The sequence below is a fragment of the Triturus cristatus genome, chromosome 8, assembly GCF_964204655.1.
Source record: "Triturus cristatus chromosome 8, aTriCri1.1, whole genome shotgun sequence".
Taxonomy (NCBI): Eukaryota; Metazoa; Chordata; class Amphibia; order Caudata; family Salamandridae; genus Triturus; species Triturus cristatus.
The window spans coordinates 322,897,989-322,921,346 of NC_140591.1; the positions used below are offsets into that span (position 1 = coordinate 322,897,989).

Below are 23,358 nucleotides of genomic sequence, written 5' to 3' on the forward strand. Positions count from 1 at the left end.
TGGATTTCAAATACTACACATATGCACTCTTCTACCAGAGTAAGCTCCATATTTTGCACTATGCCAGTGCTTCTGGAGGACATACAGGAAGGTATCAAACACTGGGACTGCCAGGTGGAAAACCCAGCACTTGGTGTTCTCTGAATGGGGTGCAAGTAAGAAGGAGAAAGTTGGGCCTGGAATTCAATACGAAGAGGGAACACAAACAAAGTAACTAAAAATAGGAGGAGCCCTGCATAGGATTCAACCTTCCAATAATCTTGGCTTATAACATTCATGTAAAACTGAAGTCTCAAAAGATGAAATTAGAATGACAATGTGACAGGAGATGGTCAATCATCAAAGGTAATAAAACAGGTACATGCAGAGCACCAAGCTACAGCAACCAGGCCTGCAGGGTACTGTAGCGATAGCCACTTCGAGGGAACCACGCTTTGACAAACTGAGATGTGCAGCCAGTATAGCAATAAATGCAATGGCTGGTAACCTCTAGTGACTCCGGAGTACAATAGAAACAACTCGAAGAACTGGGTGGTCTTTTCAAAAAGAGTATTGCTGTAAGTAAGGTCGTTGGCTTCATCTCAACATTCTCCTTCCCAAGTTTGAGAATCGATAAAACTGAGAGAATATGTTTTTGATTTAAATAACATTAAAGTACACAGAGTTTAAAAGTAGATATGTACTAAATGCAGCATACAATTTGAGGATTAACTCAATTGACTATTTCTTTTTTAAAAAATTATTAATTCTGTGCTTTCTTTCCTCTTAACGACATTTACTTAAAGCCAATAAAATGTTTGCAATACAAATGGCAACCCCTCTTACTTTGAAAACATATACTACTTTAAGCAAAGAGCAATACTAAACGAGCATTTGCGATGCAATAGGTCTCGCATTTGTTAAAGTTAGAGCTGTTGGCGTTGAAAATAACAATGTTTTTACTTTTTTTTTTTTATTTGCAGTGGAGTTATATTTGCATAACACTACTGCCAATGGTATACAAAAGCAAAAGTAAAAAACTGTCATTTTCAACACCAACAGCTCTAACTTTAACAAATGTGAGACCCAATGCATTGGAAATGCAATTGGTCTCGCATTTGTTGGAGTTATTGACATTATAAATGGCAGTGTTTTTTACCTAGCCATGTTGCAGGGTGTTGGAGTTATTGACATTGTAAATGGCAGTGTTTTTTACCTAGCCATGTTGCAGGGTGCAGTATCATATGTGGCCAAAGGCCAAAGGAGGCCCATGGGACCTCCTTTGGCCACATATGGTACTGCACCCTGCAGAAGATATGGCAAACCCACCCTACCCATAAAGCATTGCATGCAAGACAGTACCACAAGTACATTCAAACAGTTATGTCCATATATACAATTAGTAGCTTTGAAATGTGACAAAAGAATTATTATATTAATTCCAGATTAGGTTGTACTGTGTGTGGAGCTGATTATGGGAAATTTATAGAAGGTCTCATATAAATGTGAGATGTGCTAGTGAGTAAAGTAACCACTGCCAGCCTTGCTTAGGACCAAGCGTGTGTCCTGCCTGAAGCCCTTTAAGAAAATAGTGCTCGGAGGCTGCAATTAAAACTTTAGGAGTAACAACACATGAACAGGGGATGTCCTCATGGGAGGTTACAAGAAGAGATAAGGCGGTACTACAGAGACACCACTACGCCTATTGCCCATTGAAAAGCCACTATTTACAAAGGACAGGGACAGGAACCAATTAAAAAGATGGAGGGAAAGTGGATGGAGCTTTATACCCATATCCTGAACACAGCATGTCTCGAAGAGACAGCACAAGCTTTGCCTAGGCGAGACCTAAAAATGAGTTTCAGGGCAGATTTTTACATATTCAAAGAATTAATACCGACCAACTTCAACTACAACAAATACAGTCAGTTTTTGAGCATGCTAAAATGAGGAGCTTTTATATCATTTGTCATGATTCACAGAAAGTCCAAGCTTTTTTCTTAGTAGTCGTCAGTGCGGCTTTTCCCAATGAGACGAGGGGCCACAAACCCTCACCTTTTGCCCAAAAAAAGAGTGTATTCCAGACATTTGTTCTTTTCAGGTCAGGCAGCCATGACACAAGACACATGCTAAATGTGCAGGCTCCAGGCTGCCTCAGCAGAACTTTGCCGGGTTTAAGATGTCACCGCTCCAGTGGGCGTGACATCTTCAGCCTGGCAGACCACCTCAAGGCCCTTTCCCTTGTGACGAGGGGGAGAGTCACCGATTGCCTCAGACCTGGGCACTATAGTGGTAAGCCCTGAAGTGGCCAGGGCTGACCAAGTGTCAATCACTGACATCTTGTCACAGAGTGCGGTGTGGTCAGCAACAATCACTGACCCCATCCCTCTCTGTGATGAGTAGGGAGCGTTGCCTCCCCTCATTGGCTGAGGGGAGGCAGCAGCCCCAACCCATCTGGGACCTCAGAAGCAGAGCTGCACAGGCAAGAGTGATTTTTTTTTTTTTAATGTTTGGTGCATGCATGACTATATATGAGTGAGTGTTGTGAATGGATGTGTGTGTGTGTGCACGCATGTGTGAATGCATGGATGCGAATCAGTGTTTAAGTGTGCATTTGTATGCCATCCGCCCCCTCCTTGCTATAAGTACTGGCCGCCACTGGTAGCCGGGGATACAAAAACCACTAAGCAAGCATCAAGAAATAGAACATTTGTAAAATCCAAGTTTAATGGCTGTATTCCTTCAGACGCCGCAGAGTAAATGCCGTAGTTCTTCTCTGGTCTCCAGGGCATCACTTCAATAACATGGAGCACTGATTTATTATACTCTACCCTCAGGTGGCCACGGCTTGCAGACTTAAGCGTGGAACTCGTCAGGAGCTGTAACAAGTTGTAAGACCTGAGTTTATCACACTGTCGAGAATTTCATGAGAATACTCTTTTCAAACCACTGCCGTCTCAAAAAAGTTGTTTCGAGAGATGAAATATAAGAGCATAAAAGAACCTCCGCCAGAAGCTGAAATAAATGCCAAGATTGAGACTGGATGAAACGACTTTCTTTCATTTCACAAAGAGCACACGCCACAATACATGGAGTATCATGTAGGTTTATTAACTATTATCAGCCACCAAGTTCTGCTCCAAAGGAGGGACCAAAGAACAAGCTCGGTTGTTCATCGTACTCAAACACAGGACCCCTCAAACCGAAGGGTCTCGACTCCAGTGGACTTACAACCATCCTAGTAATGCTGACAATTGAGGTAGCCCGGTTACAACTCTTTCACTTTGACTATATACGCGCCCACCGAACCCTAAGATTAGCTAATCAGCACCTCCACACCCTCCCCAACTGGCCTCTTAACTGTTCATATTCCCGCCCTTCCCCCTGCCAGGACCCCTCCACTGGAACCCACTTCCACTGGCCATTCAGGCCAGCACCTCACTACAGGGGCTCAACCCCGCACTAAAGAAATCATCACTTGAGACTCAAAGCCAATATGTCACATAAGAACATAACTCACGTTAATATGACCATAAGCCTTCGTGGACAGGTAACTGCCACATGCTTTGTGGTATATCTATGACTTGCTTTGCACTGTATTAAGATGCTGTTTTTTCTTTGTTTCCTGTCCGACATAACAGTGTTACTGTCACCCAAAATCTACAAACATGGTGCTACATCCAGAGCAACTGGAATTATACGGTTGTTGTGGCTGCAGTGTTATCCGCATAAGTCTGGCTTTACCGCAATTGTCACATATTTCTCCTTCTGCAGTATAAATTGCAGATTTTAACAAAGATAATTTTGTTTCTAGCTCATACAGACAAAAAAAGGTTACTAAAAGTGTCAAGTGGTGCTACAAAGTGGTAGACGCTTTGGCAAAGGTTAACTTGTCGCCTTTATTTACCGATTGGTGTGTTCTGATGTTTCAATTGGCACTAGTGGAGTACGTTCGCCCAGTCAAATCGCAAAAATAATACTTCCATAGAATATGCCACATTATGCTGCATATGTTGCCTTTTCTTGCTGCGTTATTTAGTCAACCCTACCGCATAATCTGGTCCTGCGTGCTAGAAGAGTTCCAGGTGCCCTGGGTATATATAAACCAATCAACTGCCTAAATATGTTAGTTACAGAAGGACACAATGTCTGCTGTACATCACTGATCAAAATGTAACTTTCTACAAATAAAAAACACATGAATGGTTTTCTACAAGAAAAATGAAGTTTCAAAAACTGTTATCATCAACCCATGAACAGCAAAACAATGCATACTACAAAGAACACAGAGCTTTAAACATCGTCACACTAAAATATGGTAACCAGAATATTGTGACGGTAAGTATTTATAGGCAAGTGTAGATGTACTATAATTAACTCAACATCTGTGGTATATCTGGCCAGTACATACCTGTGGAGGTACTAATAGTAAATCTATACACACGTATCTTCATGATTAGTATGGCATATGGCATCTGATATTCTGATCATCTTATTTTTCTAGAACAATATTTGCGTCCCCAGTGATCTGACATAACTACTTACAGTACTTAAGTGTTCACACAATCAATTTGCATCAACATTCAAATAACATTTGCATAAGGCCTGTTTAACTTGATACAGTTAAAACTACAAACTAGATGTTGTCTTAAGATGGCTCAATGGTGACACAGAAAACATCCAAGCTCATTCCAGTTGCAGAGGAGGGAAGGCCAACAAATGAACATGGAAACCAAGCCAGAGCCAAGTCAAGTGTCTGGCTTGGCTCCAAGTACCCATGCATGAGCCATACCATGAAAATATTTGGAAGGCAAATCATGCAATATATACCGTGTACAAATATAACACAGTCTCTTCAAAATTCAAAAAAGTTTATTTCTTTAACACACTGAAGCGTTTCGTCTTACTACATCCAATTATATCACTGCATTGAGATGTATTGGTTAAAAGCAACAGTTTAAGCATTGACTTGGAAACACTCCTACTCTTCCGTCCTCCAAGTCAGTTGTAATGTGTATCCTATATGTGGCTTAGATTCTATTTATAGATGGAGCAGCAGCATAGTCTATTAAGTCAATAACCAGAGGTTTTTGTAGAGTGCACATCCTGAACTCATGTATTTGAAGGTGCCGTCACATGTGATAATGAAGAAAAAGAAGGATTGGTGAAATAAAATATTTGCCTAGGATCACACAATTTGGTCAATCGGGGAAGTCGGGATTGACCCCAGTTTTCTGGCTTTACATTGTGCAATTCAGCCACTAGATGGTTCTCTCTTCCACTCTCCTATTTAAAATCAAAGGCTACTGCTTTTTCGTTAACGCATGAGGTTGGAGCGTGGGTGTCAGGAAACAGACAAATAAAAGCTCAGCTTGTTTTGGGCTCAGAGAGTCCAAGAGCACCTCGAACTGAGCCAGGCGCGAGCTATCAGTGTCCCACCCCCATTTATTTTTTTTAGTTGAACCAATCGGTGATGCACTCGTGTGTATCCCTGGTGCTGCCTCTCGGTACCAGCGCCACTGTCAGTCCAAGCCAAATGTTTATTATTTTCTAATCGAATAAGTCTGGCAGATAAGTGGGCTGATTTTAAAACGAGTGTACAGACGAAATTGTTTTCAAAGTGATATTCATTATAAATTTAATGTGTGCCATTTCAGTCTCCTTATATTAACATTAGTGAAGCGGATGGCACCTAAGTGACTTAACTCCCAACACGTGTACTGTCTACTTGAGGACCGCCCGCTTCCCCACATTCTGTGGCTAATGTGGCACATGAAGAGGACCCGGGTCATTTGTTAAACATTAAATTGACTACATCATAGGGTTTGAAAAATGTGAATACGCTGTTTCCATGACAAATATTTTATTTTTTATTATGAAAAGTTATATTGTATCAGCAGTTTGTTGGCAGTTCTAGGCTGTGGTTGAAACCAGGTGTGGTGGCTATCCTTTCCTCCGGCATCAGCTTTTGAAACAGTCTTCAAAGTTTCCACGCCCTACAAACTTTTTAAACTATTTCTTTTTAATTTTGTCTTTCACAAGTAAAGGTACGGCAAGAGAACACTGAAAAAACAAGATGCGTTTCGCGGTTGCCCCAAGTTCCAAAGTTCCCACACGCTGCAATCTCAAATGTGTACAGCCACTGCCATGCCTTCATCCATTAGTGCTTTGGCATATGAGGCTATTTATGGAGAGGTTTGATGCTCTTCCCAGTCGGACTGGCCATTCGGTCACGTTGGCGCTTTCCCAGTACATTGCCCTCCAGGGGGCTACTTTCTGAGCAGGAAAGTCTGACATGACCCAACAGCGCCCCATTGTCCCATTCTAATGGCGGTCTCCTGGGGTGTGCGTTTGGCTTGAACGTTTTTCCAGGACTGATTCTAATGTGATGTCCTTCCAAGCGTGCCCATACATGAAGTTGTATAAAGGACACAGAGAACGGACAAGACAAATGTCTCTCCGTCGGCATACTAAGATGCATTACTTGCGTTCTGCTGAGATCAGTCCCGTTTTCGTATGACTGCATATCGTAAATGGATTTACCTTGTCACAAAAAGTGAACACACATGCACGTGCCCTGCACACACGAGGGAACCAATGTGGGAATGCCAACGTTGCAGACATCACCACAGAGCCAAGGGGCACCAGGAAGTTGAGACAAAGTTCGGAAGCCCGGGATGTATCAGTGTGTGCATCCTATTTCTGTTTTTTAATGCGATATTCCTCAGTCTTACAAAGCATTCTGGTCAATGCAGTTCAGTGGGACGATCAGATTGTCCCCGTTTGTGTCTCACGCGCCCCTCGTGTGAACTTTCTGCTGGTGTGACGGTGGGTGCTGAGGACTGTGGTGAGCAGCCAGCTCGCAGCGCACGGGCAGCATGCTGGCCGTGGATGCGGTAGCGCGTCCCCTGCCCTGCCCCTTAGGACCTTACCTGACTCGGTTGTCTCTGAACTTGCTGCTCTGGGGCGGGCTGAGCTGAATGAGCCTGGCTGTCCCGTCCAGAGCGGGGCCCGCGGAGGAGGTAACCCCAGACATCTCATCATCCGCCTTCTTGTAGCCGCTGGAGGAGCACACTGGTCCTGCAGAAGAGAGGGATGGAGAGGACCGGGTCAATAAGCGGCAGGTGCAGCAGCACAGTAAAGCACCAGGGGGCGGGGAAGCAAACAAAACAAACAGGGCGGGGAGACAGTGCTGGCACAAGAGGCGGGGGCGGCGCAGCGGCGAGGGGAGGTATATAAGGAGGGCTGCGCGAGGCTTCCCGCCTCTCTGTTCACGAGGAGCTGGAGGGCGAGCGCGCGCTCCTTCTCAGCCGGCGGCCCCGCCGCTGCGTCGCGCGCCCCTTTCGCAAGCTTCCAGAGCGCGCCCTTCCCCTCCTATCCGACCCCCCCCCCCCCCCCCCCCCCGCGTCATAACTGGGAGTGGCCCTGGGCCTGTCACAGGCTGCCCAGGTTACACAAAGATACACAGTCCCACATGCGCGCGCACACATACATGTGCGGAAACCTCCCCCCACCCGTCCTATGGAACACGACTGGCGGAGGGTAGCCCATCTATCAAGCGTGCAATCAATATTATAGAGCGCATGCATAATTACAGAAGGAATGGATAAAACATAATTGTTTCTTGGTAACGGGGCTGGGTCTAGCAACGAGGGCATTCAGGTAAACACAGATGAGCAGCGTATGCCTCCAGATACAGAGACCGAAGGACAGGTTCATGAATAATGCACGCATAGATGGGAAGTGAGAGGGCGAGGCCCGTCCCCGCCAGAGCACCGAGGAGGGAGCAGCCAGGACCAGCAGTAAGAAATGCGCAGGACGGCCAGTCTTGGGCGGTTGTGAAAATAGCTGTTTATCATTGCTTATAAATAGCACACGCACAGTGCTGCTAGTTGTCTAGCTGGCTGGCGCCAGATTATCTGTGCACGCTGTCCTACTATTTAGACGATGCCTGCTTTTATTAGCGATAAAAAAGGTTGTCAAAGTATTCTCTAATTCCTCTTTAAAAGACCACCCCTTCTTCAGGTACAAAGACCTCTCTAAAGTTATGTGTCCTGACTCCTGAGGAGAGGTAAGAAAGCCAGCACATAAAATGGAGAGCTGAGCAGGGGCAAGACATTTATCTTGTAAATGACACAATAAGCGTTGCGTAAAATATGAAAAAGATGTTCAAATTAAAAAAATGTGCTTCTTATACATTTGGAAGTGTATACATTTACTGCTTCAGATTTCATCATTACAGTGAGTGATGGTTTTTAACGCCAAGTCTCAGTGTGCTGGGTCTAATGGCTCTATGGACTAATGCACCCACTCTAGGGTATTGTGTTTGACCTCATGGTCAGAGGTTCAAACTTCGCTCAGTCTTTCATCCATCTGAGGTTGATAGGATGAGTACCATTAAGTTGGTTAGCAATAAATATAATATTCCGTGCCCAGCTAACCGTTTGTGGGAATGTGTGCTTTACATATACACATTGGGCCCTATTTTGATGTCATTCGTAAAGCCTCAGACCTGCGGTCGCAGGATTTCCGACCAACATCTTCGGTTTCATTTTCGACTGCCGCATTACAATGCCGGTGGTCGAAAGTGAAACAGGCAGGTCATTCTGGCTCGATTCCGACGGGCTCAAGGAGCCTGTCGACCAGTCGTAGGCCCTAAAGTAATCCTTACGGATGGCATTCCCGCCGTCGAGATTACTTTGTCGGATTCTGGCAGGCTTTCCATGTCGGGCTTTTTGACATGGAAAGCCTGTCGGAAAGCGACTTTGGGTGCCCCTAGCAGTTCCCTCTTCTCCCTGCGGCCTCCACTTTTGGGCCGCGGGGCATGGTGCCCCCTGTCAATCAATCCCTGCATCATCATGTGGCAGGCACTGTGAGGTGGCTGCCACGTCGTGCAGGGATTAACAGAAACTCCCATTTCTCTATGGCAGATTGTGCTGCCGCCGGTTTACGGCCGCAGCACAAGCTCCCATTGAGAAATGGGAGTATGCAACTGCAGTATGTGCGGTCACATTGTAATAGCAGTGTCAGGACTGCCAACCAGAGGTCGGTCTTTCCAAAGACCGCAGCGATGTAGGGCGAACATGAGTCTGCCCGACATCGTAATCAGGCCCATTTTGTCAAAGTAATCGTTTGTAAATACATATTTAGAAGCATTCATGAACCAACTCCCCTATACTTACACTAACACCATGCGTAAACCAAGAGACTAGTCAGTTATCACGGGCTACTTAAATATGGCCGACATTCTTGTTATAGACAGAGGAATACTGTAGTCTAAAATACCATAAACATGAGAGGTTTTCCATAAATTACACTGTGAATTTGATTACTTTAAGGTGCTGTCAAATATTACGATGTTAAAAAGACACATTGAAGTAAAATGATTTGCATAAGGTCACAAAATTTGGTAAAACCATGAAGTCAGAAACTGAATCCTGGGTGCCCTGGTTACATATTGTGCAATATAGTCATTGGATTTATATATTTTTCTCTATACCGTGCACTACCAAAGGACAGTGCTTTTTTTCAGTTATATCGAGCGTTAAAAAGCACAGTGTTCAATGTATCCATTGATCAAATGTAATTGTAATTGCATTTATATAGCGCTTACTACCCTGACAAGGCATTGAAGCACTTTACATCAGGCAGCAAGCTGCCCCGGAACCCAAGGTTAGTGGTTAGTCCAGTGTTATTGGTAATTTTTTTATTGGGATTAGTCTTGTGCACCTAAGTAAACCATTCTACATAGTCATTCCAGTTTCTTTAAGGTATACTAAGTTAAAAGAGGTTAGTTGCTATTATTAGTGTAGGGGTGTGTGAGCTCATGCACGTGGTTGGTGGAATTAAAAGAGGTGTTAGAGCAGATTAGATTTTCTTAGTTTGCATAGGTATGACTGCCAGAGGAAGGAGGAGAGATTGTGATCTTGTAAATGAGTTGTGTGAAATTTGCAGAAATACAACAATAGAGAATAGGCAAATATGCACGTGTTAGAGTAGGTTGTGCTCAGAGGGATAAGGCATGCAGATTATGGAAGGGAAGGAGAGGGGCATTTGAAAGAGTAAAAAAGGAGAGGCAACAAGCAGAACTTTTGATTAAAGGCCAGTTTTTCATGTCACATTTCAGGAACGTAGAGAATATTTTCGAGACTGCATGCAGTTTAAGCATGCCAGACTGTAGACAGAAAACAACATCAATTATTCGTGAATATTGTTCTATGTAAGGTATTTTTAATAGGCACTGTAATCAGGTAAACCATTTCGCTGCTGCTATGCTACTGTTAGACCACCGATCCAGCCAGGTCAGTTGATTAGCTCAAGGGTTGAAAGTGAAAAATAACAGGCGGATGCATACGTTGAGAAATATCAAGAGCTTTAGGCGGCATTCAGGGGAAGCAGTAACTTCAAGATCGTAGTAGTGTGAGAAAATACATGGGAAATCATGTATGCATTGGAAAGCAGATTCTGCAAATGCTGCAGTGGGTGTCTTCTGATGTTCATCCTCAGGTGTGGCTGACACTATTAATTACAAATCTGAGTAGGAGCCATTTGAATGCCTCTGTTTTGCATTCACACAAGATTGAAAGTGAGGACATCTTCCCAGAGAGTGGAAGTGTATTGTCTGCATTCCAAAGTCTGGAGGGCGGAAGATGCAGACACCCAGGTAAGTGGGGGGATGGTGAAATGACTCCCTTTACAAATTCAATTCAGACATTTTAGCAAATGGCTGCTGATTAGACGTTCCGAAACACTGCTCCTTTGAAGATCCTATGGGTGAAGATGTAGATGAAGATTAAAGGGGGCTCTTTAAGTGAGGCCAAGCCTTTTGTGTACCTTGGTTAAACTTCAGTGCAGAGAATTCACACCTCTTTGTGTCTCTGTTGTGGCACACCAGGCTGGAAACTCCCTTGCTGTGAGGAAAGATATTTGATAGGAGAACGACACCAAACATGGTCTGAAATGTGAGGCAGTGTTTGCATTATCAGTTTGAGACAAGTAGAAATTCCACATTAAAACTGAATGAATCTCTTTGTGATACAAGATAATAATTGATTGTTCATGACATGTGCAAGTTGAAACTGCACTGCACAAAATTTTGTCTAAAACCTCTGCACCTGCCAAGTGGTGGAGGGCAGAGTATCTACTCTAACGTGATGGAGAAAGAGCAACGAATGCTCACAGTGTCAGTATAGAGCAACATTGTTTATGTGTTTATGTTCCCCCACTTCAACTACACCCAAGAAGCCAGAAGTACATGTTTCTGTACTTTTCTGGGACACCTCGTAGATGGTACTGTGCAGATGTTTTATCTCCCTATCGCCTGGAATCCCCTCTGAGCTGCTGATGTGGAGCGCGGCGGCTAGCACCTCCGTGTGCCTAGTAAAATGTCCTAGATAGGCGGCTGTGCTTAGCTAGCATTTTGGAGTCAAGTTCTGCTGTTTCTAATCACTTGTTATTATCCAACTTATTGGCAGTGAATTTACTGACTTTGAAAAGATAAAAGGTTGGCTGTGCCTTGCCAGGGTTTGATCTCCAGAATGATTTTTTAGAGCTGGTGCTGCCTGTTCAGAAGTCAGAGTTCGGACATGAGAAGAAAACCCTGGACTCCTTCAGCCTCTCTGTCTTCACCTTCTTTCCTTATAGTGTAGAGGGAGACCCTGAGCTCATCCAGCCCTATCTCTTCCTCCTTCCTGGTATGACACACCACCCCCTCCAAACACAATGTCCTAGTCCCAAGAACAGTCCCAGCCGTTCCTGCTGGTTACATTAGCTGAGAGGCACCTCAGAGACAGGCAGCAGATCCTGGGAGGGGCACAGCCTGAGGCAGTGTGGAAGGTGTCAGAATGACACCCTGCTGAGGTCCTTTTAGCTCAGTGGGAATTTTAAAAGCAAGGTGTAGCCACTTCAATTATGTGGCAATGGAAGATCAAACTATGCGACTAGCCTGCCCAAATAATGCAGCAAGAGAAGGAAAATTATGCGGCAATGTAGTTCACATTTTGTGCAGTGCCACTTCACTATGTCTTGCCTTAAAACATACTACCACTGCATGGGCAAATCTTTCACCTATGTTATGGTTCACATCTAGAGTGTGATGAGGAACAGTTGGTGTGTAATAGGGCACAGCTAGTGTGTTATGGGCACAGTTGGTGTGTAATAGGGCACAGCTAGTGTGTTATGGGCACAGTTGGTGTGTAATAGGGCACAGCTAGAGTGGTATGGGGCACCGTTGGCGTGTATAGGAAACAGCTAGAGTGTGATGGGGACAGGTAGATTGTGATGGGGCACAAAGCAGAGTGTGATGGACCACAGTTGATGTGCACAGGGCACAGTTAGAGTGTGATGGGGCACAGAGTGTGCTTCTGATCATAGGTGTGTGTACTCGAGGGATGTCCTCTGTCTGGTACAATACATGACCTAGTTTTAAATCAGTAGGTAGCAATAAATCGGTTTGCTAGCAATTTAATGTACTTAACTAATCAATCTAACATAAACCTATCTAAACAAAAGTATAAAGTTATGGAAAGGCAGGACACAAATATCACTGACTTCCTCACACCGAATTAAAGGATTTCAGGAGCCGCAGAAGCTGTTCAGCTCATGGAAAGTAATTAACATTGATGGAGCAGGGTTTTCGCGAAATAAAACCTGCTCGGAGTGAACCCTCATTGTGTGAAAATACCTATCGAGTGATGTGCTAACTAAATGTAAAGGGCTAATGGGGAAAGACGAAAAATGCGCAAGCGTGTTACGGTGCTGTAGTAGGCCGCAAATGCATGTGAGAATAACAGACTAAAAGCTGCTAGTTATATTTTACACTTACCTGAATCAAAAGAATAAATCTTTAAAAGGCCCATAGATAAAGTGAGAATATATGCATTACATAGGGCGTTCTAATAGTATGACTTTATAAACGATAAATAACACTTGTATTTGTCTTTTCTAGAAGTATGATTTTTCTGCTCTGCCAAAAAGGCCTGAGAGTCACTTTTGAAATTATAATGCCTTATTAGAAATGTAGAAGGGAAGAAAATTGTGAACTGTCCATCGCGAGCCCTGTGTGTTTGCCAAGGTTGCATGGAGGAAAAAATTGAATAAAAGAAATGGAACACTTCCTCAGTGAGCGGCGCATTGAAACAATCAAGGCACAAAAGTTGATACATGACTGAGATGGAGGAAGCATACAATTTATGGAAGCTTGAAATTTTTATTTCCTTGGCTGGAAGTTGATCAAAAGAATAAACGGACAATGGATCTTTTTGCAAATTGCTATGTTTGATTGAAGACCCCCTGTTTTGACCAATAGAATGAAATGAAATTACGTGTTATGATACAATGTGGGTTGGACTTTAAAGAATTTAGAGAATAACTACAGGTCCCCAGGGGGTGGGGTTAAAAGGTGTGATTTTGCTACTTTGCGAGAGGAGAGAGCTGTGTTGCTGTTCTATGGGCTGGCTGCTGTTCTGCTGAAACCTGACTTTAACTTTGCTCCTTAACTCTTCTTGCGAGGCCTTGCTTACTCTCATGGGCAGAGGGTAGTTTTCCAAATCTCTTGAACTTGGATTAGTATGATATTCTAAATTTGCATAACTGTTTTGCAAATGACTTATGTTTCTATTCTTTTGTCTCTACGCCTTTCCACTCACTCAGAGCGCTGCATTTGAGAAGTGCTTATGTAATTTTCCATTGATATTTCTCTTGTGTGGTGATTTATGATTCGAGCTGTATTGTACTTGATGAGCAATCACATTTTTATGGATACAAACATTTATTAACTCATAAATGAGTTTGTCTTTATTAGTGTTATTGACTGGGTTATAGGAAGAGTATACAATAGTTTATTTTCAGATCCAATTATTATTTTGCCAAACCCTGATTACATAATAAAGATTGCATCGCCACAAAAGGGTAATACGAGGATGATATGGTAATGAAAATTTGGTACGTTTCGTTTGGTTTACACTCACCCAGCGTGAAAGGGACTTGTAGGGTATTGAATTGGGTCCAGGTGATGACATTTATTAGTCTCTGATCGCTGGATCAAGATATTAGCAAACTACTGAGTAGTCAAAGATCCCACAGTTTCTACAAGAGTTCAGCGAGGCACATGGAGCTGCAGAGGTCAGCTTCAGACAGACTTTCACATACATATTCTGTTTCTGAACTAGAGAAAAAAGTTCAAACTGAAATATACACTTTTTGGATTTTTGCAATCGTCTGTCTGAGCGTGGGATGGCAGGATGCTCTTTTTTGATAAGCCAGGTCCCAGATTCAAAGACTACGGAAGAGCCCGACATATGGTCAAGCCCGTCTGCACTCTTGCATGGATCACCACCCCATAATCCTGATTAGCACCCCTCCTCCAAAGCCGCTAAGTAGCCAAGTTTCATGTTTGACACCTACAGTCCATCTTGTCTTTCTACCCAACAACGCTTTGTGCTCTTAGGCTTGTAGGTTACCTTTTAACATTGCAAATATGGACTCCAAAATTTCCAGAACGCAAAGCATTGTTGACTAAATAATCAGAACTGACGGAAGGTGTCTGTCACACATGACATGGGGCACCTCAGCAGCTACATTAATGAAACTACTCTTTATGAAAAAAAAAAATTAAAAAGTGAAACTCATATTTTACACACCTAGTATGTATAGTCTGTTTAAAGTAATGATTTTGCTGGAAGGTGAGGCAATACATTTTCAGATAACTAACATAGACACATATGTTTTATGGCACACTAAAAACTTATAATACAATTACGGTAAGTATAAGAAAATCGTTCTGCCTCCGGACCAGCAAATCATTGCATTTATTTTTTCGGTCTATTTTGGGTTTGCGTCCCCTCTTGGGAGTAGGCTCTGGCAGAAAATGTAGATAGTCAACCTGTTAGCAATTTGATCTATTTCTTATTGATTTATAGTCTTATGTGGTGCAAACCATAGCCAAAAGGGTAACACATTGCTATACATTTAGAAGGGTAATTACGTAACAAAAGGAATGACTAAAGTGTATGTGCCGGTTCACAAAAACTACATAAATGTATAAGTCTTTTGTTTTCACCAACAACTTTCGTAAAGTGGCAGAGAAATTTCAAAAAATCAAAAATTTGCACACTTACATATTTTCTAAGTTGCACAAATTGGGTGTGAAAAGGCATGGATAATGTTTGTGACTACTTGCAAAGTTGTAACTCTTCTACACTTCATCGAGGAACACCAATGCTTTTCCTACCTTAATTCGACACCTATGGCAGTCGAAAACCACCCTACTGGGTTAATCTCCACAGTCGTAACTCAGTCCAAAAATTTCGCCAAGTCCCATTCTTTAAATCAGCACTTGGAAATTTCTACCCTAGATCCGAATAGTAAGTGTAATTTGTGACTACAGATAGATGTCAACTAGACCTCCCAGACCTCTGCTTTTTTAAATGCCAAGCCACAGGGAGATGTTTTGCACAAGACTCCAAGCGAGGTGGCACTGCAGTTGGGTGTTTAATACAAGTTATGAAGGTGTGTGCACAGAATGGGTCTTAGAGCCCCTGAGTCAAGCCTTTGTTTTGATGGTGTGTCCCTGTATCCAAGTGGACAGGTTCCATATCCTACTTCCAAGCCACGTGTTCAGACACATGAAAAGCTTTGAAAGGTTTGTCACTGAATAATCTCAGACACAAATGAACTCCTTCCAAGCACATTCAAATGTGGTGATTCGCTCTTCTTTCACCTCGCAGCATGCAAGAGCTGAAATTCTGTTTCTATGGACTTCATAAGATCAATCAAGGAAATTTGTAGAGCGCACTACTCACCCGTGAGAGTCTCAAGGCACTAGGGGTAGGGGGTGCTGCTACTGCTCGAATAGCCAGGTCTTGAGTAGCCTCCTGAAGGTTAGTAGGTCTTGGGTCTGCCGTAGGAGGATGGGGAGGGTGTTCCAGGCATTGGTGGCGCGGTAGGAGAAAGATCTGCCGCCGGAGGTTGCTCTTCGGATGCGGGGGATGGTAGTGACGGCGCGGTTGGCGGAGCGGAGCTGGCGGTTCGAGGTGTAGAAGGTGAGTCGTCTGTTGAGGTATGCCGGTCCAGTGTCGTGGAGTGCCTTTTGTGCGTGGGTGAGGAGCTTGAAGGTGATCCTCTTGTTGACGGGCAGCCAGTGCAGGTCTCTCAGGTGGGGTGTGATGTGGCTGTGTCGAGGGATGTCGAGGATCAGGCGGGCAGAGGCGTTCTGTATGCGTTGTAGTCGTTTCAGCAGTTTGGCCGGCGCTCCTGCGTAGAGGGCGTTTCTGTAGTCCAGCCTGCTGCTGACGAGGGCTTGGGTGACCGATCTTCTTGTGTCGGTGGGGATCTACTTGTAGATCTTGTGGGACATGTGGAGGGTGTTGAAGCAGGAGGATGAGACGGCGTTGACTTGCTTGATCATGGAGAGCGTTGAGTCGAGGATGAACCCCAGGTTGCGTGCGTAGTCGGTGGGTGTCGGTGCTGTTCTCAGGGCGGTCGGCCACCAGGAGTCGTCCCAGGCTGAGGGGGTGGAGCCGAGGATGAGGATCTCCGTCTTGTCCGAGTTCAGCTTCAGGCGGCTGATCTTCATCCAGTCAGCGACGGCCTTCATTCCTTCGTGGAGGTTGGTTTTGGCAGTGAGGGGGTCCTTGGTGAGGGAGAGGATCAGCTGTGTGTCCTGTGTGATGCTTCAGCCTTTCTCAGCAAGATCTTGGAGGAGGGATTATATTCGTTGATTGACCTTTTCGGGATAACAGTGCTCATTACAGCTGGGCTGCTGCCTTTCCTTGATGCCTCTTTGCCATCAAAAATAAGAGAGTGAAACAAATCATGCTGAAACCCCTTTTTAACGAGAATTCCTGTTAGCCCATGTACCAATAATCGACTTATAATGGAGTTTTCATACATAATACCACATAAAGCCTCCTTCGTTGTCAAAGGCTAAGTAAGTTCTTGCAGATTCTCCTGGCTAGAAATTCACTTGGGCGGATAAATCAGCAAAATGGACCTCAATCACTTTTTGTTCACTGCCTTTCTGAGATGTAATTCTTGCTGCACATAATGGGTCAACGTTATATTGTATCTTCTTCCATTGGAAAATAATTCTCAAAATCATCATGCTCTCCACCAACACCGTGTCTTCCAAGAAATCTCACATGAGGCATTAGGCATTGCACAGCAAACACTACAAAGAATCAAACCAAGGTTCCTTCGGCAATAGGTGCAAACTTAAAGCTCTATCTGTGACTGCTCATTTCTTGTTTCTACAGATATCACCTGCACACTTGGGAGACGCCTCCTTCTCAGACACAATGGCCAAAATAGGACACTTTTTATCAACTGGCATCAAGACAATCTAGGACCACGTGTTATGGAAATTGGGCAATGATGGCAGAACCCACTGTCTTACTCACAGGGAACTTGGGGAGTCACACAGCATGAGAGCAGGTACAGCACCAGAGCAGAGGAGATTGAAGACCACGCCTGAAGGACTACTGACTCTGAGTCCTCACTACTGCACATAACCACAACCCACAGACAGGAAAATGAGCTATCCCCCCTATCGTTTGCTTCAGAGCTATTTGTCCGCCAACAGGCAAGAAGCTCTGTGTCCTTTAAGGACTTCAGTGATTCTGCCTGATACCTGCTCTTTGTTTTACAGGGGTTTCTCCCTTTCCCCCACTGCTGTCTTACTTGTATTCTGTCTGCCCTTCTCTGTCTGAGTACAACCTGTTTCTCCTTTTTGCCTAGACCATTTTTTTGTTTGCCACATACTTCTTTTGTGAGTTTTACATTCCTGCTTACTTTACTTCAGTATTACTAAGAGCCATGTTGCCTCATCCTTTCGTCTACACAGCCTTACCTGAAAACCATTCCAAGCCTGGGTCTGTCGTTGCTCCCACCGTGCCAGTCTACAGACGATCTTACATCAGATTTAACCTGGCAGTTCATGAAAGCCAAGCATCGTCTGCCAGGAGGCTACACTCTTTGAGCAATGCTCACCCTGAAGCAGCCAGCTGCCCGTGTTCCATTTTCAGCAGGCACTTGCTATGTATCAGTGAAGGACTCATACCACATCTGTCTGGGACCTGGCACCCCGTTAACTTGCTGTGCTGTTTCTTAAACCACTCAGTGGTACTTCCTTCAGTGCTACGCACACTCAGTGCAACGCACACTCAGCTCGCAGTGACACAGAGAAACCATGGTCAATAAACTGCAAACCTAACTTATGTATGCTTGAGGCTCCACTCAAGCCCGGTGCATGACTGGGAATGGCCCTCTAAGCTGCATTCAAAAGCGGTGTCAAGATCAGTGAACATCTGTGGCCATCACATGTATCAGTCAACTTTTCCATTCTAGTGCGTACCATCCATACATCTCTCTAACCACCTCAGTCAGTTACCTCTCATACGACAGTGTGACATCTACATATTCCAAGATGGTCTTGGCTATCCCAGCATGCTTAGTAATTGCCATAAGCCACTGAGGCTCAATCGGAGCACACAACCAACGTTCACACATCCAGCACAATTCTTCAATCATAGGACACTCTCCACCCACAACCTCTGCCGCACACTCTACCCACTAATGCAGGCTCTAATCTGTAATGGCTGTGAGTCAAAACAAAAACTCTATGGGGTCACAAACATGGCCACAGTACTATAAGATAACATAGCATTTCCTCAGAGAACTTAGGGGCATATGTATCAAGCCCTTTTCTCGGTCGCAAACGGGACGATTCTCAGAATTGGCCGGTTTGTGAACGGGAAAAGGCCTTTTGGGATGTATCATCCCAAAACAGCATTGTAAATTAGAGAATCACAAAATTTGCGATTCTCTTTTTTGCGATTGCATTTAAGGAATCCTTAAATGCAAGGTATGAAGCACAGAAAAAGTGCAATTCGGCCGTAAGGAATCACAAATTACCATCAACTTCAAGTTGGTGGTAATTTGCGATTTTTGAAGTTGATGGTAATTTGTGATTTCTTTGAAAAATTCACTATTTTGCATTTTTCAAAGTGCCATGTTGTGCACATACATGCCCTTAGGGCATGTATGTGCGCCACATGTGCACACATACATATTTCAGGGGTGCAACAGGGTGTCCTTTTGACACCCTAGCACCCTTGAAATTGCATTCTCATTTTGCGATTCTCAAATTGTGAATCGCAAATTGAGAATGTCTTCCCATACATTCCTATGGGCCTCCTAGCCCATAGGAATGAATGGGAAGGTATTCCTTAATTGCGATTCGCAATTTGCGAATCGCAATTAAGGAATGCCAAGGAATCGCAAAACATTTGTGAATTTTTTATTACATCCCGTTTTGCGATTCTCAAATAGCGATTCCCTAAAAATCGCTATTTGAGAATCGTAATAACAGTATTTGATACATATGCCTCTTAGTTTTGATGGGGTTCTTAATGCAATCTATAGTACAAGAACCACATATTTCTTAATGGTTTTACAAATTGTCTTAATTAAAAACAGGATCCGGCATCTGTAACCAAGTCACTCATGAACAATCCATCTTCCGTCCCATATGCACCTGACTCTAGCAAAGTTTGGTTCTCATTTAAATCACCCTAGTCACTGCAGTTAAGAAATTGTAAATGTGCAAAATCCTTTATAGGCAATGTTAAAAGGCAGCCATTGTACATGATGTGAAAGGTGGCAGCATTTCAGCATTTCAGCACAACTGTCTACTTCGTTGCCACATATTTGTTTTGAGTTCAGAGGCTGCCTCCCAATAAGGTGTGGGCAGATATGAAGGAAAACATCTACCAGTGAGATGCTGCTCCGACAAATCCTTTTGTCAAATAATTGCAGACGCGTGTTTTAATTGCTATTTGTACTAGACTCATTGATAATATCCGTAGTAAAGGCTATGACATCTAAAATATGTTGGTGTGCATCAAGGGCTTACAGATGTATTATTTACTAGCATTCAAAATGAATATGTGCATATGTTGTGTAATATTAATGACACTTCCAACTACCATAATCTAAAAACTAGGGGAAATACTATTGTACTAAAATGTTACTCAATAAACTGTTACTGATGGACTAGTCTGCTGGTTTTGCGTTAAAGGCTATCAAATGTAGAGGCCAACATCAGGTCTGTTTCCCAATCCTTCATTGCTAACAATCACCAACAATATGTATTGTAGAATATTTTGTTTTTTAATGAGCTCTGCCTGTGGTCTGAATCCTATTGTAAAGTCATTAACCATTTGCCCTTTTAATCATTCATTATCCTCTTTCTCTTTGTTAAAATGATCATTCCTATATCCATGCCAATGGTAGATAAATTACTCTAATTCATGTGCAAAATCTCCAAATAGAGTTCTTAAGTGTTGTCAAGTATGTGGTGACCTCTACCTTAGCAAATTATTAGCAACTGCGAAGTTGGAAATGTGTCTCATTCTGATTCTTTTTTCTGCTAACCCCTCTTCCGTCACCACTATTTATCTCTTGTTCACTTTTCTTTCCTTAAGTAGTAGTGATCCTGCTGGTCAAGGTTTGCAAGGAAATTGTAGTGCAATCTGGTGCAAAAACTCATCTAAATGCAGCTGAAAGCCTTGGAAATGTCATTAAAGTCGAGCATTACACATGTTCAGCAGACTAAACTACCACTAGAATGCTTAATCAATAATGCACGTGCAGCAAAAATATCTTAGCAATACATTGTAATTATTATTTAGGGCCTGACTTAGAGTTTGGTGGGCACAGTGCGCCGTCACAAATGCGACTCAGAACCCTGCCCGTCAAAGCGTTGGTCCACCCACCTCATTTAGAGATGGGCAGAGCCTAAATATTCTGTCCACGGAGCCCCGGTTCACTCCTTTGATGGAATACTTCCACCGACTGCCCAACGGGGTAGAGGTATTGAAGGAGGGAAATTCACCGACTGCTCTATTTAGAAGAAAACTTCCCAGGTTTGGGGATCATTTGTTATTTGCTTGTCAAAAACAAACTCCCACTTTGTAAATTTGTTTTTGAAAAACAAAAAAAAGTTACACGTTTGGTGGCAAACCAACAAAACCGATGGCGGCCGTCGACTAAACTTTTAGTACATAGAAAGGAACCCTTGTGAGTTGTTCATTTCAATGTGCATCGATGACCACTGCACTGAGGGTGATCTCTAAATCGGGCATTCGATAGTCCATCAAGGTGGCAGGGGTAATGTCCTCTGTCACCCTGGCAGACTGTACTCAGCTTGCTGAACTCTAAATCAGGGATCAGGCCTGCCAATCCAAGCTTACAGCATTATATGTGATTAAATGTGAACTATATAGTACTGAGATAATATATTGCACTCTAAAATGAAATACAAGTTTACATTCTATGAAAGACACAACATTTCCACTTTAAGGAAAGGAAGGACACATATAAAGTAAAAAACAAAAAAAACAACCAGTCACATCTCCATAAATATCAGTTTAGAACTCGTAGTAGAAGCCTGGGAGCAGAGCAGACAATCAGAAGGCTCCCTGTCTGGCTTTATTTACCATCACAGGTCCGAAAAGGCAGCATTCTCTGGCCGGTCAATTCCTAACATCCACAATGCGGGTAAGTAGTGAGCGGTGGGGGAGCATGAGCAGCCCCTGACTTGAATGCATAAGGAATATGTCTCCATACCCCTGCTGTGCACTCTGTGCCTCTTCGAATCAAGCGGCATGTAGTACAGGGAGCACCGAGGGCAGTAGGGTAGCAAGGGTGCCATGAGCCCTCAAGCAAGAAAGTCAAATGGGCCCCTGTTCTTCTGTGCAGTGGTACAAATAGCCATAACTGGGATACAGAGGCGCCCTAATATCACAGGGACCCAGTGCCAATGTATCTGCTACACAACTGGCAGCTGTGCCCTGGAGACTAAACAGGAGGTCCTGGTGCAGCAGCGGACAGGGAAGTAAGTAAAGCAGCAGTGGCGGCTCCCCCATTGGGTTTTTCTGGTGTTGCCCTTCACCGGCTCTGTTCCCCCTCTTACTCAGAGTGTCAGGCTGTGCACTACAGCTTCCAACTCTCACGCACCTTCTCACAAAGGCATTTGGAATGCGTAAAAATGGTGTCCTGTAGTATTCTTTTATGTACTCTTACATGCCTTCTTAATTAGCTCCTAAACATCTAAAACGTCAATAAAATGGGACTATTAATGGAATATTCATTTCCAATTAGTACAAAGAGAAAGGACTTGGCCCTCATTGCAATTTTACTAATAAGAAGTTGGACATTTCAGGGCAGATTCACAAACCCATGTAAGAGTTACATTTTTCTTTTATGTATATTTAGCAAATCGTTGTCCATGGTGCTGAACTGGCACCATTTGCATTTACACTTCTTTCCTGTCTCTTTGAGAATTGTGGGCTCAAGTTAGTCACGGGGATCAAGACAGTGAGTGACTGAGGGACTGAGTTTATGTGAGTGAATGAGTGAGAGTGACTTAGTGAATCACAGGGTGACTCAGACCATGACTCAGACAGTGGTAGAGTGACTGTGAGTACAGTAACTGAGAGAGTGAGAGAAAGTGAGAAAGAGTGACTGAGAGATAGAGGTCGAGTGAGAGAGTGACAGGGAGCGATACGACTGAGAAAGTGACTGACAAACTGAATGAGAGATAGTTAGAGAAAGACGGAAAGAGAGACTGGCAGCGTGAGACAGAAGGTAACTGGGAGAGTGAATGTAAGAGAGAGCAACTAAGAAAGTGACTAAGAGTGATGGAGAGAGTGACTGAAAGGGAGAGATAAAGAAATTTGGGAGTGGCTAAGATTGTGAGATGGAGTGACAGAGACACTAAGAGAGTGACCAAAAGAAAGATAGAGTGGCAGAGAGCATAACTAAGAAAGAGTGACAGAGAGAGTGGAAGAAAGAGTAATTGAGAGAGCAACATAGACTGAGATAGAGTGCCCAAAGGAGGGATGGAAAGAATGACAGAAAGTGGCTGAGAGAAAGAGAAAAGGTGACAGAGGGAGTGAGAATGTGAGAGAGTGTGAGCAGGGACGGCTTTAGTGCTGGTGGTGCTGGGTGCGACATTCTTTTTTGGCACCCCAACCCCATGACCTCCTTTTCAACAGATTCCCTCACTACCACCCTCCAACAGTGATCCTCTTTTCTCCATAACAACTCTCTTACATGCATTTCATTTTATTTTATCAACGTCTACATGGCTCCGCTCGCCCCCATTGTCAGAACCTATGGACTCAACATTGTGTCATACGCAGACGACACCCAAATCATCCTCTCCCTATCCAACGAACCCAACAGCGCCAGAAACAACTTTCGAGAAGGCATGGAAGCCATCGCCAAATGGATGAAAAACAGCTGCCTACAACTAAACACCAACAAAACGGAAGTACTCTTCATGGGCCCAAACCCCGACGCCTGGAACAACACCTGGTG

The 23,358-nt window shown here is 43.7% G+C and overlaps 1 protein-coding gene across 3 annotated transcripts in view; it reads right to left on the reverse strand.

Moving 5' to 3' along the window:
• ATP8A2 (ATPase phospholipid transporting 8A2) overlaps positions 1–23,358 on the reverse strand; it is a 2,139,258-nt gene that overhangs the window by 1,759,151 nt on the left and 356,749 nt on the right. For all 3 annotated transcript variants that reach the window (XR_014967690.1, XM_085621612.1, XM_085621613.1), the window contains exon 2: positions 6,912–7,059. Coding sequence is in view for 2 of the 3 variants with exons in the window: in XM_085621612.1 (XP_085477738.1) it covers positions 6,912–7,059 (148 nt within the window). In the remaining variant the exon portion in view is untranslated. The remainder of the gene's footprint in view (positions 1–6,911; positions 7,060–23,358) is intronic.